We start from the raw sequence: 19032 nt of genomic DNA, 5'->3' as shown, positions 1-19032 counted from the left end.
AATGCAAAGAGGATCTAGGAAAAATCACTGTAATACACAGCCTCGAGTGAATTATTGCTTTAATTTAGTAGGCAATGATTTAAATATACAGACAGAAACTTTGGCTCATTAACACAAAATTTGCATTTGTGTGCAGTCACAGATGTGCGTATATTGTGGCTATTATAATAACTATAATAATAACTATTTTTTATTTTTAAAAAAAGGGGGTATTAGAGGGGTATTTAAGTAAAATCCGGGACTTTTGTTTGTGCAGAATAAGAAAACACTCCCTCTATTTCTCTATATAAGCCCCTGCTACACTAATACACTTATTCCAGTGTTTCACGAAACCTGCTTGTATACAATCAAGGCAGATTTATTTTTTCAGTATGTCAGAGAAATAATAGGACTGCCCGTTTCATGTCTGAAGCGTTGGCCTCCCAGGATCTTCTTTTATGTGGAAATAGCTTGGATTGAGGCCAGGACTGTACAGGAATGTGCAAGTGGTGGCCTGTGAATGATTGTGTGTACGGTTCCTACAGGCAAATGCGTCTCTTCCGTCCGTTTAACTTGCTTAAAATCCGTCATTTAACTTGCTTTATGTTAATGGGGACAGCTACAGTGGACTCCGAGCCACCCTGGCCAGGACCGTCATTCACAGAAAATATGGTCTTCTTTAAAAACATTTGCAACGTTCATTGTGGCCAAGAAACTCACAATGTGAAATCTCCTACAAGTTTTTTACACCCTTCATTCATGAGAATTTTTATCACAATCCTGGTTTGACACGAACGCCTCACGAACGCTTGGTTTGACAAGTGTTTTTTTTTTTGACAAGCATCCTAAACATGATGAAGAAGGCATCAGGAGTTCTGTCATTAACTGGTCAAAATAATTTTAATCACGTCCTTATTAAGTTCTTGCTGCATCTTGCTTTGACCCTGTCCTCATCAGGTTGTTTTGAACATGTCCAAAAGACAATATTGCGTCCTTACCTGTTTCTACTGCGTTCCTGCCAAGCTGCACAAGCTATAACGTGGCTCAGTGTGACGGGGATGTAGTTTTCACACTCGTAATTGTATTCTGTTATTCTGTTGAAGCAAAGGTCCTGGTTTGACCTTTTATTTTTATAATATTGTTACTATTATAAGTGGAAAATCTTATTCATATAAAACCTAATCTAACCAGCCATCTAAATGACCATTCCTATTTAGAGCATTTGTTTATCAACGTGAGTGCAGTTAACCAGCAATAGACGGACATCAAGAGAGAGGGGGAAAAAATGAGTAGTGCACTTTTGATTGTACCTGTCTCTTGTCCTCGGGGGCCTTCAGGAAGAGAGCATTAATCACTGCGATAGTGTAAGTCTGAATGTCCTGATCCGTCCTGAATATAGAGAGAGACGCAACGCTCAGGGGAACAGAAGCACTGAACACTCAGTCTTTGTCAATTTTGTTATTAGAACTGATGATGCATGATCTCTGGTGCAGGACCAACAAGTTCTGAACAGGGTCCCTGTGGAACACCAGCTCTCCTTACCCTTGAAGATGAGGCATAAGCTGGCCTATAGTGATCTCCTGCGCCACCTTCTGGTACAAGTCCTGGCTGTTGAGCACCATAGACTCCAGGATGGCCAGAGATCTCTGCAGCACTGCCGAGTCTGTAGATGATTTACACACAAAGCTTGCAATCTGCAGTGGAAGGAAAAAGAAGGGAAAAAAAAGGTTAAATTCCTGGTTATGAGTCATAGAAGAAAAAAAAAAGGACTACTCATTTTCGAACAGGCTGTCCGCACGCGCAGTGTTGCACGGTTTAATGCTACAACATGATGTTCAATGTTTTTTTCTGTTTCCCCCTCTTACAGTAGCCTTGGTGCATCCGTCAAAGCAACACAATAATGTTTCCTGTCACTGCTGAACGATTAGAACGAAAAAAATAGTTCACACACAAATATAAACAAAAGGGTGGCACCTTGGTTGGCATGTGTCACTCTTTGAATGAGCCCTCCTGCCCAAGCGCCAATTGTAACTTAGAAAACGTATTGATGTGCTGGTGGTTTGCAATAGGCGTCCTTGCGTATGGAGATCGATTAAATTAATCTGTATAATATAATATAACGTAATAAAAAGTTTGTTACATAATTTAGTGTGAACATATTGACGTGGTTAGGTTCGTTGTAGGCGTGATGGTGGGTGGAGATTGATTTTATATATTTTGAGCTGCACACTCACTATCATTGGTCTAAGCTGATATTCTTAGTTTTTCATACAGACTCTGAGATCAGGATTGTAAATCTTTGAATTGAAACTGACTACAATGATTAGGTTCCTTCATTAACTTGTACCAATCAGCATAAATGACGAAGACACGCTGAGAATGTTTGCTTGGCTTTAGCTTGATCATTTTGGGCATGTCTTTGAAGAAAACTGTTTTTAATGTCTGCATGTTTAATAGACAGGAAAATGCTGTTAAGATCACAGCAGTCATGTCGAATCGATGAATCACACCCAGGCTTATGCTGCTTACAATCACCATAGGTATTTTAACCAAATGTCACGAGCAGAACTGCACTGCCGCAATTCTTGTTATTAATTTTGCATGAATAAATATTACTGAGGCAGTGGGGTCGTGGATGGTTTGTGAATAGAGGACAGAGACTGGAGAATGTTAAGAATGCACCTGTAGCTGATTCTCCTAAAGAGTTTTCGGTGCAACAGCAACGAGGTAAATGGAGAGAGAACCGCCCAGAGAGAGAGAGAGAGAGAAAGTGTGTGCACACTTGTATTACATAATTTCCCCCCCAATTCTTGAACACTCTTTGTACAATATGTCTAAAAATCAATCGTTTTTTTTCCCACACCCGATTTTTTCTCCCCATTATAGCCGTGTCCAATTCCCACCCGACACTCGGGTTACTCCCACATTAAGGCTACTACTACCAGTCACGGACGGCGAAGACCATCGCGTGTTTCCTCCGAGCCGTGTGATGCCAGCCAACCAAATCTTTTCGAACTGCTTACTTATGCACCACTGGGTCAGCATAACACACTCGAAGGACAGCGCAATTCACTCATCCACTTGTTCTACTGGTTGTAGAGCCGTGATTGATGTGGGAGTGCTATGTCTCTCCTATCCCACTCTTCTGAAAAAGCTCAGCCAATCAGCTTTCTCCAGGTCTCCGACTGAGGGAGGCTACAGCATCATCCGGAATTCGAACTTCGATCTCCGGATGATAGAGCGAGCATTTTATCACTGCACCACTCAGAGCCTTGAAAATTTAAATTTCTGAGATCAGTTTACTGCACGGTGAAAGTATTTTATTTTATTTTTTCGCATATCCCAGTTAGAAAGCTGGTGTCCGAGCAGGCGGGATGCAGCGCCCCTGGAGAAAATAGGGTTGCCTAGTGAACGCACCTTCTTGATGAACGCCACTGAGAACGTATCCCATGAGATGATTCCATGGTCCATGAGTTCCACGAAGGCCGTCAGCGTGTAAGACAGTATCTCTCCAAAGCTGCAAGTGAAAGATGACAGGCACTAGGTTCATGTCTGCCTACTCTGACACCTGGAGCACAAGTAAGCGAAAGCCACACTAGGAAAGAGGCATTTGCCTAAAGTTTATAACTTTAACCAATGCCATGAAAAGAGGAGTTTAGGGGTTAGGCACAGAAAGCTGCGAGACATAGGAGGAGGCAAGGACAGCATGGCACTGAAGCCTTTAACTGCTCTACAACACCGAAGAACATAAGACAGTCAAGACGCAAGGGCAAGGCAGCAGCGTTTCAGCAACATGACTGTATAGCACAATCTCGTGCAACTGCGGTCTGATGGGGAAGAGCAAATAGATCATCAGGAAATTAACTTCTTGATATAGTTTAAGCTAATAAAGCACAAACCTGGAAATATTCTGTACTGCAACTCTGAATAAGCTTTATATTATATATATATATATATATATATATATATATATATATATATATATATATTTATTGCATATTTAGATGTCATCATTGCCACATCTTGACATGCAAAGCATCACTGAATTATCTGACCCTAAAAACAAGGTCTTAAATAAACCACCTTTACAGAAGCAAGAAAGTCAACACACACACACAAAACATGTACCAGAGACTAGGTCTCTAGGACTACTGAAAGGTGTGAATAAGTTGTTAGAGTTTAACAGACTGGTGGGTACAGATGGGTTAATCCGGAATTAGTGTTTTGTTTTATTTACTGAGACATTCCTTTGAGCATAGTAGTAGGTTAGAGGTAGATAAGCATTTGCACCTGGAATTGAGCAGCACCCATGATTTTACACCAATACGAGGTGGCTGAACTATTTTAAGGGCTTTATAATAAACAATGTAAAAAGAGTCAACTAAAACTTCTCCTAAGACTTAGGCCTTGTTCACACGGGCGTTAAGTTTTTGGATAAACGAACGTGCTCTAAACGCCCTAGACGTTTATGTTGCGTTTTGTAGCGGCGATCGATTGACTTCTACACCGGCGTTTGTTTGTCTCTGTCTAACATCAGCCTGCAGCCCAAATTGTAGTTTGTGTGTTAACCTGTGGGGGCAGTGTGTCGGGAACTGGATATGAAAGCCCGCCGCTACCGGGTTCACTCTCTGACTGCACAACGTCGGATTAAGTTTTTTTTTGTGGTTTATGAAGAAAGGTGAAAATTTCTGCGCAAGTTTTTTAACAATAATTTTTTTTTATTTTGCCTTTTTCCGCATTCCCCTGCGTTCGTTGGGATTTGAACGCCAAGAAAAAGCTACAAAAAACATGTAACGTTTTTTAATGCCGTATTTAATGCTGAACTCTGAGATGGATATGAATTGAGAAACGACTGATAAAATAGGTATAGGTGTTGATTTATTTTCCTCAACAGCAAAGCGAGGACAGTAGTCCAGCTGTAGAGCAAATATGAGGTTTATATTAACACCTTCATTTTAAAGAGTTATGGTTTCCATAGTCAAGGTCAATGAAAAATCAAAGCTTAATAATAACCAAATTGCATATTTGGTAATTGCAACATATAATTTAACAAAAAACAATGTCTAACTGTTGAGTTTTGTGTGAGGAAACGTTTCTTAAAGAGTATGAGAGAATGATCTTTGATGCTTCTGCCAGTAGATGTCTGTCCATCATCCATCCTTCTATCCAAGATTCTCATTAGCCCAATCTGTTTTTATATGGAATCATCATTCTACCCAGCAGATAAAGTAATAACATTTTGAAATGGATCCAAATAAAAGGTCAACTCTCTGAAATTTATTTTCTTAAAAAGATCTAAACTTGTCGACAGCAGAGGCACCTCAAATTAAATTTTTCCACAACACTATATATTGTACCTATAAACAAATAAAATACAAGATGTCTTGTTAATAAAATTTTTTTTGTAGTAACCGGCAAACTGCTGTTGTTAAACAGGAATAAATTTTGGGGTGAACCTACAAGAAAATTAGAGGTGGGGGAAAAAAAATCATTTTTTAACTTTTACATTTTAAAATGTTATTTGTTTATTTCAGGTGGTAAAATGTTGGAGTTCGTACTGCATCCTTTGTGGTAGGAGCAAAGTATTTGTTAAGTTTCTTTAGGATTGTAACAAAATCTAAAAAAAAAAACTTTTGTAAAAAGTGTCCCTGATTATTTTCCTAAAAGAGCACACCCTATCTATCTTGTTTTATTTCCTATTTAACTACTAGAACGAAAAAAAAAGATTTTAAGGTGCTGTCTGTTTTGTGCCTCAAACATCTACTGTGGTGACTTTAACGAATAGGGAGCTTACATCATATCCAATGCATGACGTCTAGAAAGAATGTTAGCATTATGTGCAAAAGGGCTCACTAGCTAATTTTATTTGATTCCATCTAATGTATTTCTACATGTCCCAGGTAAGAAAGGTAGTTAGCATCTACATTTTAAAAGCCCAGGTTGCCCAATGCCAAATGCAAACAGGAAAAGGTGCTGACTGAGTTTTATGGAGGGAAAAAAAAATCAGTCATCAAAACCATAAAACTCATTAAAGACTGAAGTGGGTGTTGTGATTTTCCCCATCAGTTTGAGCCAGTTCATGCAGACTGTGTAGGATTAGAGGCTAAGAGACAGTTTGGGTTAAATCCAGCTCAAGGTTGGGGAAGCTTACCAGGGCTTCATCATCTTCTGTAGTTTCTGATACCGTCTGCAAAGATTTAAAAACTTTGACGTCAGGGAGACAAATGCACAATGCACAAAAACAAAAATGGTCTGATCTACTGGGCTCCTTCTGATACAACGTGAAATCAGAGCCAACACAGAAACAGTAGGATTGTGACAGCATTTTAATTCAACATGAAAAAAAAGAAAACCTGAAAATATAAAAAGTTGAGAAAAAAAAAAAAAGACATGGAACTTGTAAGCGTGCAAAGCTGAGCACTTGAGAAAGCAGATCACTGCTCACCACAATCTCATCAGCACTCAATCACAGCGCAATGCACACCTTCACGCAAGACAAACTTTGTGCAAATAATGAACAATACAAATCACTCATGTACATATCGAGACAAGATATCGGATAATGTGCACATACACAAAATTTGTGTTGCAGGAAGGGAGCGGCAACAATGCATAAAATCCTACAGTAATGATAAAAATAAGTCCAATTTAATCCAACCTGAATATGAATAGGTAATATGAGATGCACCACCTCTCTCACTTTTTTTTGTTTAACCAATAATAGTATATAAATCAAAAAAGTTGTGTGCTTGAGAGAATTTAACTTTAATGAGGTCACATTAAACATGATCAGCCATGCACACAAATAAAGGTTCTGGTTTTAGCCACGCCCACTTGACATCTTTAACTAAATATTTGAAGCACTAAACCGATACAGATCGTGGCACTGTGCGACATCTCTGGTTATAATCACTTTATAATTCAGCATGACCGTACGCTTTGTCTCTTTGTCAAACAAAACCTGATTGTGATTGTGTGACGTGCCGTTCTTTCAAGCAGAAGCGCATTGTTTGTGTGACAGCACGATTGCTGGCCCACCGCCTTGCACTGTTATCACATCCCGGCTCGCGTGGCATGGCGTGTTTGAAAAGGGGTTTTAATGAGACCTGAGAGCCACTAGAGGGAGACTTCCTATTGCTCAACTTAGCTTTGGCACACATGCATGCCTCATGACGTCACCGGCCCTATACCCCCGGAGCACGGTTTCTCTGCCCTCAAGAGCATCGTAATGCCTTCGCCGCCAGGATAATTACAGCATGGTCAGTGCAGAGCAGGAATCTGTGGCAGGAATGTTGAGTCTAGAGCCAACGCATGAACATACAGTATACGTGTGAGTGCGTCGTGGTGCCTTTTGGTATGAATGGCCTGCACAGAAACCCACACAGAGACTCTCTGAGGGCAGGAGATGTTGACACAGAGCTGCTTTATGTATGGCGTGCCCATAGAAACAAATTCGGAGCGGTTTGGAAATACTTTTGGCAGGGGGAAAAAAAACGGATGATGATCCGAAAATCATGAGGTTTAAAACACAGGGGTAAAACAAACAACTCGTCCAACTCCCTATACGGCATGGAGCAGAGCTTTTGTGCACAGAACTAATAGAAAATCTTCTTACCCAACACTTTAAATCAGAGCTCATGAACAAGGTGCCTTAGGAGAACATTTCTCAATCTCCACAGCAGCATCAAATTAGAAAACTATCTGCCTGGAAGAGCTGACTGAGGAAAGTGAGAGAGAGAAAAAACACGCATTCATCCTGCTCTTTTGCTCCCTAATGCTTGATGGGGGGAGGAATAATTAGGAGAGGGTGTAAGAGAAAACAAAAGCGTGATATACCACCCCCACAACAGAGGCCATGTTGAGTGGCTCCATGCTGTCCTGAGGCTGACCAGCCTGGACGAGATACAGCTGGGACCGGCGGACAATCATTAACATTCACAAGCGTCCAGAGAGGTTTGTGAAGAAGCTGTAGTGCATGAAATGTGCATCACCATGTCATGATCTCTTCATACCACTGACACCTCATTGAAGCTGTTAAAATACTGTTAAAGCACTTCGGAAATTTTAATCACATAAACTTAGCTTTCAAATTAATTTAAATATGAAATACTCTGATTTTTATTAATGAAATGATAACAGCATCATTAAATCACTGAATGCAGTTGTAACTATTTCCTCCTCCAGACAAGAAAATAAAATCGTACGCTTTGACTTTTAAAATTTGCTTGTGATCGTTTTAGCTCACTGGAACCTCATTTGGCTTCCTCTTGCTATACGCTCACTAAGAAACATCATGTCGACACCTAATGCCCTTTCACATTTAACCATTTGTGTCTCGGATAAATTGCTGTTATTAACACCGCATTGTTCCCCAATTGCGTCCTATTCGCTACACATGCTCCCCACACGGAGTAGAATTCATTACGTGCCCAATGGTGGGACAACTGGAGGTCAGTCGCAGTGACAATCCCTTCCCTGGGGAAACATCTGCTGCCTATTTACTCTATATGTTCAATACATACTGAAGGTAAAACTCAAGTAGGATCCCCATATGCCAAATATTTTTTTATAAATATCATAGTGTCAATTAATATAGGAAAAAATATTCATTCATACATAATATATTCACTATATCTGCTAACAACCCATTAGTGATTCAATCAATCAGTGTTTATGGAAAACTCCCACTTGTAATGTAATATCTGTTGAGCAGCACAATCAACCCTGATTACAAAATAAAAGACTTTAAAGAGATTTAAAGAACTGTTTAGACATTTAAAAAAAAAACCTTAGTAAAATTAGTGACTTATTTTATTTTTATAAGAACATCTAATATCTAATACAGATGGGTCCCTGACTTCTGATGGGTTGGATAACAATGTTTCTTCTTTTTTTTTTTTTAGTCAGGAGGGCCGTAGATTATTACGTTTCCTCCAAACCATGTGACGCCAGCCGACCGCATCTTTTCGAACTGCTCGCTCACGTACCGTTCAGGGTGGAGTAACGCACTCGGAGGACAGCGCTATCCGCTCCTTCCGCTTGCGTGAGCTCACAGACGCCCCTGATTGGCTGTAGAGCTGTGATTAATGTGGAAGCCCAAAGTATCTCTCATCCCCCCCCTCTGAGAGAGCTCGGCCAATCAGCTCTCTCTAGACCTCCGGCTGCGAGAGGTTACAGCATCACCCGAGAATCAAACTTGCGACCTCCAGATGATAGGGCGAGCACTTTACCACTGCGCCACTCAGAGGCCTCTGGATCACAATATTTAAACACTAGGATAGTGCGAAAGAAACCGTGATTTCAATTTGTACATTTTGATCTTTTCCCGTGCTAGAGTTACAAAACTCTCGTAATGTTGAATGGTATCAGAGAGCCACAGCTTCCAGTCAGCCTTCATGATCACAAGAGGAAAAAAAACAACAAAAAAAAACATTGCTTTATAGTGTACCTTGGACTGCATTATTGGTGAGTAACTTTCAGTACTGTATTCAATGAAATATTCTGAAAAATATACTTTTTCTACATGTAGGCTAATTTACAGTAAAAATGTTCTGAGCACTAGAGACGCGCTCAACTATGATATTCCACTGTATTCGAATTATGATATAACCTACACCATCATATGTTGAGGAGCGCCTGTAACGATTTAAAACTATGATAAGCTTTTTCTTTGAATCGTCCTACGGTACATGTGACTGCTTTATATTATTATCCCTCTTACCGTCCCTTTTCACTTTCACTTCCTCCACTTCTCTTTCCTTTGCTCCACTATTCTCTTCATTCAAACCGAAAATTCCTCCTGTTGTTTTATCACCACAGGTGATGTTGCAGTCAGGTTACTGCAGGTTCCCCATGGGGCCTCTGTCAGACAAGGACTGCAAAAGTTCCACCTCGGAGACTGTCTAGCCATGCTTGAATTGGGACAACCCACTAGGCCAAACCATACTGTGCCTCCTAACTGCAGAAACACTCGAACACACACACATCCCTGCTAAGAGGACAAAAATAGCAAAATGTGTCCTCAGTGCTTCCTCTTTACTATGAACTCACTTCTGCTCTGAAGACCTCAAACCCCTTTTTTTATTTTTATTTCCTTCACGCAGCCATTGCAGCACGGTAGTCACTAATTCCAAAGCTATATTCGTTCATAAAATAACAGTACAAGTCAGTGGGCCTTGCGGTGTGACTCAACAGCTTCAGTCCTGCTGCGTGGGCACAGCTGAAAATAAAGTCAAGAATAGCTGGTTTACAGAAAGGTTTACTTACTCGGTGCCACTCTCTACCATCTGGGTAAGCAGCGAGATGCCATCCAGGTTGATGAACTCCTGGGCGAAGGTAATGTCTCGGGATGCGTTGGCCAAGTCCTTCAGACCGTCCAGTTTCACATCCAGACTACCGGTTTGGATGCGCTCGTGCAGCTGCTGTGCCATATGGGCCTGGGAGTAACGCCAACAGGGCAGACACATGCACGCACGTGTTACACACACACATACAAACTTTTTTTTTTCTCAGCAAAAACAATGGAGATGCAGAATACCAAAAAAAAAAAGAAAAAAGGAGAAAAAATGCCTATTCTTCACTTGTATCAAGAGACAGGCAGATAGCAGCACTTTTTTTTACAGAGCAGAGACTAAGCAGTATTTTTGCTTTAGCAGTATTTATTTTTTTTTTTTAACTGGACTGATCTAAATCCAACATCTAAAGTGGCCTACAACAAAGCAGGAGCTCTAACACGAATTAATACACTTAATGCTACTTCACATTTTCAGGGATGATATATCAAAACTGAAAAAAGTCACACCCACAACAAAACAGTAACACATTGCATATTACAACAAGATGTGGAGATGTTGGTATTTTTAGCGCTCTCTGATTGAAAAAAAAATTTTTTTTAACTAAACTTGTACTGCACCCTGTTTATCCACAGTAGATTAATACTGTGGTTAATGAGCACAAGAGGAGAACTCAAGGCTGCGTCTAAAAATGCGGGTGGCAGGTAGACTGCACTTCTTTTTGCTTACAGCAGAAGAATAAGGCATACAACACATGTGTGTGCAAATGACTGGATTAATGAATTAATGTATTTATATTACAAAATAATTATTCTCCCTGATTCATTAATTTATAAAAAAGAAATAAAAAAAAACATACATGCACCATAGCGTTAGGTATTTACTTCGTACTTCATTATTTTATTTTCTTCACCACGCTCAATATAGCATAGCATTTCTTTTTTGCTCACTGGTTAGGCATTTTCTTTATTTTTTTTTTTTTTTTTTTTTTACATCAGCACCTATATGAAGCACCCGCCATCTCTATAATAGGAAGACGAGTACACACTCTTCAGAGCTTTCACCAGTCAAGCAACTGAGGGACAACAGCTGCAGCCCGCCCCTGTTTCGAGCTCAACCCGTCACGCAAGAGGCTCCCCAGTTGCTGACGCTTCAGGAAGCTTGAGCAGCCTAACCCATCAGCCACCACACGCTGGGGATTAACACGGCAAAGCAGGAGCCGGGAAATAGGTCTTTCAGGCTGAGAGTGTCCTGATGAACCCCTACTTGAACCAAAAAAAAATATATATATATAAAAATCCTGCTTATCTGCTACTCACAGGACACGTGGTCAGGCGCAGGATGGAGCCATTTTTTATGTTGTTGCGGTTCTGTGGAGCAGAGAAGATGAATCTTTGAGCGCCTTTGTTACACACATCTTCCGAACGTATTCAGTTATTTACTATATTTATAGTTTATATTCATTATTTATTATAGTATTTATCATGAAACCTTTTCTGTGATGTAGAAGTTAGTGGAGTCGGCGTTCTGGAGGGCGTAGTTCTCATGGTTCTGCATTTGCCACCTAGACGTGGAAAACACGAAGTACAATACTCATGCCATTGCGTTCTGACTGATTTGCAGATTATAATAAAACAAATGTAATTAGGTCAAGCAAAAAAAAAAAAAAAAGCAGAAGCTAATAACGGTTATCCCTTACCCATCACAGACTTCTTTAATGATTACAGAGAGAGGCTTTTTCTGTGAAAATATAGAAGTGGAAAATGGAAATGGTGAACCTTACATGTGATATTTATATATACATACATACATACATACATACATACATATATAAAAGAGAGAGAGAAAGAGAGAGAGATGCACATTAAACCTACACATTTCCCCCTTTACTAGAATAGAATAAGCTAATAAGTAGAAGATGATTTTAGTCCATTATGCAGCTATGCTTGTTTTTTTTTCCCCAGGCAAAGTATAAGTACCAGTACTGATAATGAAATAAGTACACTACTTACTATTAATCAGCTACACAATTAATGACTAAGCAAAAACTTTATTTAGCTCGGTATACAGTGCTGTGCAAAAGTTTCGAGCCGTCTCTCGTTTCTTCATATTGAATTTAATTAAAAGATGTAGATTAAATTAGATCAAATATTTTGTCAAGTGCCTAAAGATACAATTTACCTCAGCTCAGCAGCAACCTCGTTTCCCCTTTCCCCTTTTCCAACCACTCGTCAGTACACTAATTACCGGCCTGATCATCTGTCTTTATCTGCACCCGTTGATAGATGTTTTTTTGTTTTTTGTATCCATTGAATGATTCATAGGTCACTGTGGCTCAACAAACGCCAAATAAGTCCTTTAAGAAGTCTGGAGGACCTTTCCCTCAAGACTACATTAAAAATACAAAAAACGTCTGACTTCATAGAAGCAAAATGTGAAGAAATGAAGCCTGGCTCAAAACTTCTGCACATTACTGTGTACTGTATGTTTTCATGGTTTACATAGTGGTCATAAAATCACCTTGGTGATTTTTCATTATGATACTACAGATAACACACACACACAATATGCTCATAGCTCACACTGACCTGGTCTATTTCCATAAGTTTGGGGAAGGCCCCTGGGCACTCGATGGCCACCTTCAGGATGTCCGCAGGGGGCGGCATGGCTGCTGTGTTGAGTGCTAGAAGCCTTGTACAGATGCAAAGCTTTCATTCACACCTGTGGAGAAAGAGAGAGAGAAAACACTAAGGGTTAAAACTAGTGATGGGAAGTTTGAATCATTTTAGTGACTCGGTTCTTTGAATCTCATCCATCAAAATGAACAAATGTTTTTTTGTGTCATTTAGTTCATTTCGTTCTTTTGATCAGAAATAAAATAAAATGTAAAATTTTCTATAAACAGACCCCCAATACCTCTACATACAAAAATTTTGGCAATAGTTCCAGTAATTAAAATATTATAAGGCAGCTAAGGACATATTATGATTAACAGAATAAGCACCTCACCTCTCATATCTTCTAGTCTGAGTCGTTCGTTCTTTTGAATCTATTGCACTGCATAGCGTCTATGAGTCACGTGACAAAAGAACGAACGACTCAGACTAGAAGATTCATTGAGAAGAATCGCTCAATTCCGTTTCCTGTGTACTGCACCGCGTAGCGTCTATGGGAGTCACATGACAAAAGAACCAAAGATTTGGACTGAAAAGACTCAAAGATAACTACTCATGTCTGTTCCCTGTACATAACCTACGGAGGTTTTGCGATGATCACTTTCCGAGACTACACGTTCTTCTGAGTAACGTTAAGCACTTGTTCAAAAAGAACAAATTCGTTCATGACTGACACATCACTAGTCAAAACCTGGCTGAATAAAGCTCTAGATATTAAAGCACATTATTATATATCATATAATACACACCTTTTATTCCTAAGCATCAATGAGGACTGACCCAAACCTACAGGTAGCATACAGTATAATGATGTCTCTTTCCGATGTGTGTTGACATTTTCAAAATCACACATTCTGTGCTGTATTTTTGTTGTGACAAAACAAGAAGACTTCTCGTCAGTGTAGTGAGCATCAGTGCAGCCTATTCAAATACGCTAACCGTGACTCATCCCATAATAATCTCCACAGACATTTCAGAGGGCCAGTTGCCAGGGTTGCTGTTGCATCATTAGTTGCTTCCATCATTTCAGGGAGGATTTCTGGGTAATGTGCAAACTGCTTTCATGCGCACTGAAAGTGGGCAGATTTAAAAAAAAAAAAAAAAAAACAGTTCAGTTGGCGTGTTTTCTTTTCCAGTGACTAGAAAAGCAGATCTAGTGCTCGCTGTGATTTAAAACATGCAGCCAATGGCATGACAAGCATCATCTCATCTCATTTTGCTTCCGACTGCTCCGGTTTTTCCCCCCCGGACAGACTCAGAGAAGAGCGTTTCTTTCCCCAACACCTCACCCCCGTGTGTGATCAGGTCCAGAATAACATTAGCCTTCATGGAGGGCTTTGACCTTCTTCACGCAGACAGACAAAGCTCTTAGACACAGTCTGGAATAAATGAGGTGGTAACTTTCAGTAGTGTGTGTCTGCGTGTGTGCATGCTTGTGTTATGGTATTAGATGAGTTCTTAAAAGGAATTATGTAGTCTGTGGGGTCATGGACACCACAGTATGATGCTGGGGTAATACTTGATTTCAACAACACCACCATGTATCTTGTGTAAACTTTAGTTCCTCTGCAAATATTATCAAACTAGATATATCAGATCATAACTGTTTACGTGGACGTTGATCAGATAGTTTACATGCACAAACCATTTAATCAGAATATAACTTTATTTAAACATGCGCAATGTGGTTCTGCACCCTGTGAAAAATTTAATCTACAGGAAATAACAAAAAAAAAAAAAAAGAAGAAGAAGCATTTTTCTCCAACGTTGAGGTTTGGTCAGGCTTCCCTTTTTAATTTGTTCCGGTAAATCCTGCTCTCTGCCTTATGATTGGTTACAAGAATTCCGTCTCATGATCCGTCATTGGTTAAATGCCTTACTACGGATGAAATAGCGAGACAATCGATCAACGAGACAACCTTCCTGATGCGAGTTAACACAGATGGAAGAGGGTTGTTCTCACAATCTAAAAGCTAAATTTCCCTCCTGGAAACTTGTCACGCCACCTAATGATACCCAATGTGGGGCAAACATGCATAGCAAGAATGTATTTACTCCAACGAGAGAGAAACAACCCCATCAAATGTTTGCATGGATAATATTTACATACTAAATGAATTATTAGGGTAATTACTAATCTGAAAATTCAATCTGGCCCGACTGAAGTGTATGTGATGCTATTTAATCAAAATGGGTTATTATTATGATTATTAGTTACGTACAGTATTAGTGTCCATGTAAATGCACAAAATAAAACAATGCAAATCATATATTTGGCGTATAATATGTGACCCTGTCAGGGAAAACCCAGCTAATAGGGATAATAATCACCTGATATAAGGTTATCACGATACCTAGGTGAATATTTAGAAATATTCTTACTCTAAATAAATTTGTCAAATTTTATTACAAATGAAAGAAGCTTCTATCACACAGGATGCTGTGCTGCCTGCCAATGTGTGAATAGTTCACAGTGCACAACCTGTAGGATTATAAATCGTCTGCTCATTTGGAAAAAAAAAATGCAATATGAAAAATTCAGTAAAAAAAAAAAAAAAAATAATAAATCGATTTTGGAGTTAGTGTGGCGATACATAAATTTCCAAAAGTAAAAATCAGAATACATTACTGAATCCATTTTTTTCCTTATCTCTACCAGCTAAAGTATTTTTTCGTGTGTGTGTGTGTGTGTGTGAAAATCAATGTTTTCTACATAAAAACATTCCACATATGATTTTATATAGAAATCAGTGAATATAAAACACAACTAACTGTCTCTTATTAAATCCAAAACAATTTCAAATACATGCAGCACTAGCCAGTCGATCAGGACAAAAGAAATATTATCTCCTATAAAGGAGGAGGATTTAAAATTAGATTTATTGCAAAATTGCAACTTGTAATTACTCATATCACCAACTCGTAATATCCATTAAAATATTATCTTGTATGGGCCTCGACTACCTGTTCTTTCCTCGACTACTTGTTCTTTCTATGTGGACAGTGTACATATTTTTATGTATATTTTATAATGTAAATCACTTAGCTTGGTTAAACTGCTATTTAGAGAAGTACTCACTCATCAACATTAGAGAAGAGAGCTAGCTAACGTCTTGTTAACACCACACACCATCGTCTCCTGGCTAGCTTGTTGCTAGTCGCTACTGTCTGCTGTTATTGCTGAACTCTTTTTCAGTCCAAGATGTTGCACGACTGTAGAGGAAAATTAGAAGAACTCAACAACAGACATGTTTTTGTAAGAGGCATCCCATCATATGTGTCAAGGGTGTAAAGCAAATTGCTACTAAAACAAAAAAGCTTAACACTTTAAGAGAAAAAACATCTGTGAGAGCTGCATGAAAACAAAAACCAGATTTCGTGTCCCTTTCAAGGTCGGGTACTCCTGGTATTTTCATACTGGCCGAGTGAAGTATGAATGCACCAATCACAGCTTTTTTTTTTTATATAGCATGTTTATGTGCAAAGATTTTCTCCCAGCTGCCACGTGGCAAGTTCACGCATGATGCCCGTCTGCTTTGTAATTTCGTTGCATTGTTTGTTGAAGCCGGCTGCATAAATCATGGAAAGGCGAAGGTCTGTACCTACAGTAGCTGCACTGGCTGAGCTGCATTATTGGAAGCTTTAGCACTTTTTCTCTTAAGGAGTTACTTTAGCATTATCTTTTTTTTTTTTTAGCTCCGCTTTGTGGGCAGGACTAAATCTGTTGTAGGTTTCGACTTCAAACCATTTCAAGACACCCTCACGGGAACAAACTAATGAACACTTTAGTATCCTAGACAGAATCTTTTATTCCAAGAGTGCATAAAAGGGGGTTCTATAAAAAGAACTTTTAATGGCTTGACTGTTTACGGTTTCTTTACGGACTTTTACTTGAAAGCTTTTGGGAAACGTTCATCCTCTATTGTATTATTCTACATAGAACCTTTAAGGGGGTTTCCTCCAGACATGGAGCCTTTGGGAGGTTTTTGCTTTCTAAAAGATGATCTAGTCAGAGCCTTCTCTGCAAGATATCATTACACAGGCCTTTTCCCACGGAGACTCGCTAAAGAACCAATTAGGATGCTACAGTAGATGCAATCATTCACCTATGGTCTTTCTTTGAAAAGTTAAGTTTGAAAGTTTTCCCCAAAAGTCCAAAAAGATGCTTTCAGGTGATATTTGGGACAATGTTGGAATTAAACGAACTGAAAGACAGGTTCAGGATGGATGCCCAGGATTTAACACTTGAGGAAAGCAGAGATGCGTTTTGTTTGTGGTCCACCATCAGAGAGAAAGAGATCCAAAACCCTGAAGTTTTGAAGATTGTCCTCTCTGGATGCTGATTCGATGAACTAAAATGTCTGAGTCTCACCGAACAGACGACGAGCAAAGCTTTTAAGCTGGTGTTTGGAGCGCATAGATGCTCGCATGCATGTGTGTGTGTCTGTTTTGTGGGAGACTAAGCAAGCTGCAAGCTAACAAAGCTTTATTTGATCATCTCTGTGTCCTGTTAGTTGCAAAAGGTTTAGGAGAACAACCTGAGAAAGAAAGAAAAAAATATTTCTTTGCTCTGGGCTGACTGTATAGTGATGCAAAATACAACAAAAAATTGAAGGACTGCTAATGCAAGCGCATTTCTCATTGTTACATTTCTCATGGCTAAATGCTAAAATCCACAAATCCTGATGACAATGATGGACAGCGCAGGACCCTGTTTCTAAAAAAAAATTTCAGCATTTAATCACATTCTTTCGTATACAGTGTAACTTTATCCTTTTTTCCAAGAAACCAAGCAAGCCTGAGGTCATTTCTCCATTCTAGGAAAAATTGTATCTACCACATGGACTGCTAATATGGCTAAGGCAAACACAAGGATGTGGTCAGGGACCACATGGCACTGAGGTAACAGAATTTTCAGCAAACCTTTAAAAGAACAAGTGAATGAAGCGGTGTTTCAGCCTCAACAGAACCATCAGTGTTAAAGTTTTATTTTTCAAAATAAAAGAATTTCACTGTTCTGTAATGCACAGTATTTTTGAAAAAAAAAATATATATAAATCTTCCATGTCTTTAGTGCTCAAATTAATTCTAATTTATTTATTTCGATTTTCACCCAAAGTGGGCGTGGTGACCCTCTCCAGAGAGTGAGTTCGGACAGTCTCTCCAGACGCTGAGGACTCCCTGCCCCCTTCCCACTCCACTGCTCACAAACGTTTTGTTTCTCATTCTCGGGGTACACTTGCGTATTTACACTCACCCGTAAAGGAGTTAGCAGCATGCTAACGACTACTTGGTTTTTGAGCCGCCATTAAGCACAAGAGAACAACAGTACAAGGAGGTTAATCTTCGTGCTATGCTTAATCTTATTGCCATTTCTGAAAAAAAAGGAGAGAGCAACATCCTCACATCCCTTCCTACTTTATCATCTGTGGCTGCGTAGGTCAGAGGATGAGACTTCTGAGATTTTTGGTGGAGACAGACGGCACTGATGAAGTCACATCTAAACAGCAATCTATTTCCGTTCTCAGGAACGAATGTATCCTCAATATCTGTTTTGATCCGTACCCGAGTACGCTGTGTCGCTCTCGAGACCATGTGGTTCCCGAGCATGGAACGATTACGTTCTCACTGATTAAAGTGAGCCAGAGCTTTCTTGGAAACGATCCTGTGAAAAGCCCCTGAGAGATCCTCAACCACAGCTGTGTCTCTCAAGTTGTCATGACTGGTCTCAAATACATAAGTGTGTAAGAGAGAGATTTTAAATCAGTCTCTCACATGCACATTATTTTTCTCCATCTCACTCATCAGTATTTTCTAATAAACATAGCTGATTCGATTTTCTGAACTAAAAAAAAAAAAAACCCTAATTCAAACCATCACACTCAGTATTAAACCACTACTACTGTAAACAGAGTCTTAGGACAGACTCTGGGCTCTTTTTCACAGGTTTGCCTTCATACAGAAAAACTCTTGAGAAGATATAAGCCTAGAGTGGTTCCTACATACATTAAATAAAAATGCGTTTCGGATGCAGTGCATGCCATCATGCAGAAAACCCTGAGCTGCTCTGATATGCAGTCCAACGC

At 39.4% G+C, this 19032-nt stretch overlaps 1 protein-coding gene across 4 annotated transcripts in view; it reads right to left on the bottom strand.

Moving 5' to 3' along the window:
- elmo1 (engulfment and cell motility 1 (ced-12 homolog, C. elegans)) overlaps positions 1-19032 on the bottom strand; it is a 106308-nt gene that overhangs the window by 48456 nt on the left and 38820 nt on the right. For 3 of the 4 annotated variants that reach the window (XM_053491356.1, XM_053491358.1, XM_053491357.1), the window contains exons 3-11: positions 12860-12992; positions 11971-12011; positions 11763-11835; positions 11591-11641; positions 10246-10415; positions 6131-6166; positions 3397-3496; positions 1522-1673; positions 1290-1368 (exon numbers count right to left, since the gene is read on the bottom strand). In XM_053491356.1, coding sequence (XP_053347331.1) covers positions 1290-1368; positions 1522-1673; positions 3397-3496; positions 6131-6166; positions 10246-10415; positions 11591-11641; positions 11763-11835; positions 11971-12011; positions 12860-12937 — 780 coding nt within the window. In that variant the 5' untranslated portion in view covers positions 12938-12992. The remainder of the gene's footprint in view (positions 1-1289; positions 1369-1521; positions 1674-3396; positions 3497-6130; positions 6167-10245; positions 10416-11590; positions 11642-11762; positions 11836-11970; positions 12012-12859; positions 12993-19032) is intronic. The other variant, XM_053491359.1, reaches the window with a different exon arrangement.

This window comes from Clarias gariepinus, chromosome 3 (genome assembly GCF_024256425.1).
Source record: "Clarias gariepinus isolate MV-2021 ecotype Netherlands chromosome 3, CGAR_prim_01v2, whole genome shotgun sequence".
Taxonomy (NCBI): domain Eukaryota; kingdom Metazoa; phylum Chordata; class Actinopteri; order Siluriformes; family Clariidae; genus Clarias; species Clarias gariepinus.
This window is presented reverse-complemented; position numbering and strand designations above follow the sequence as displayed.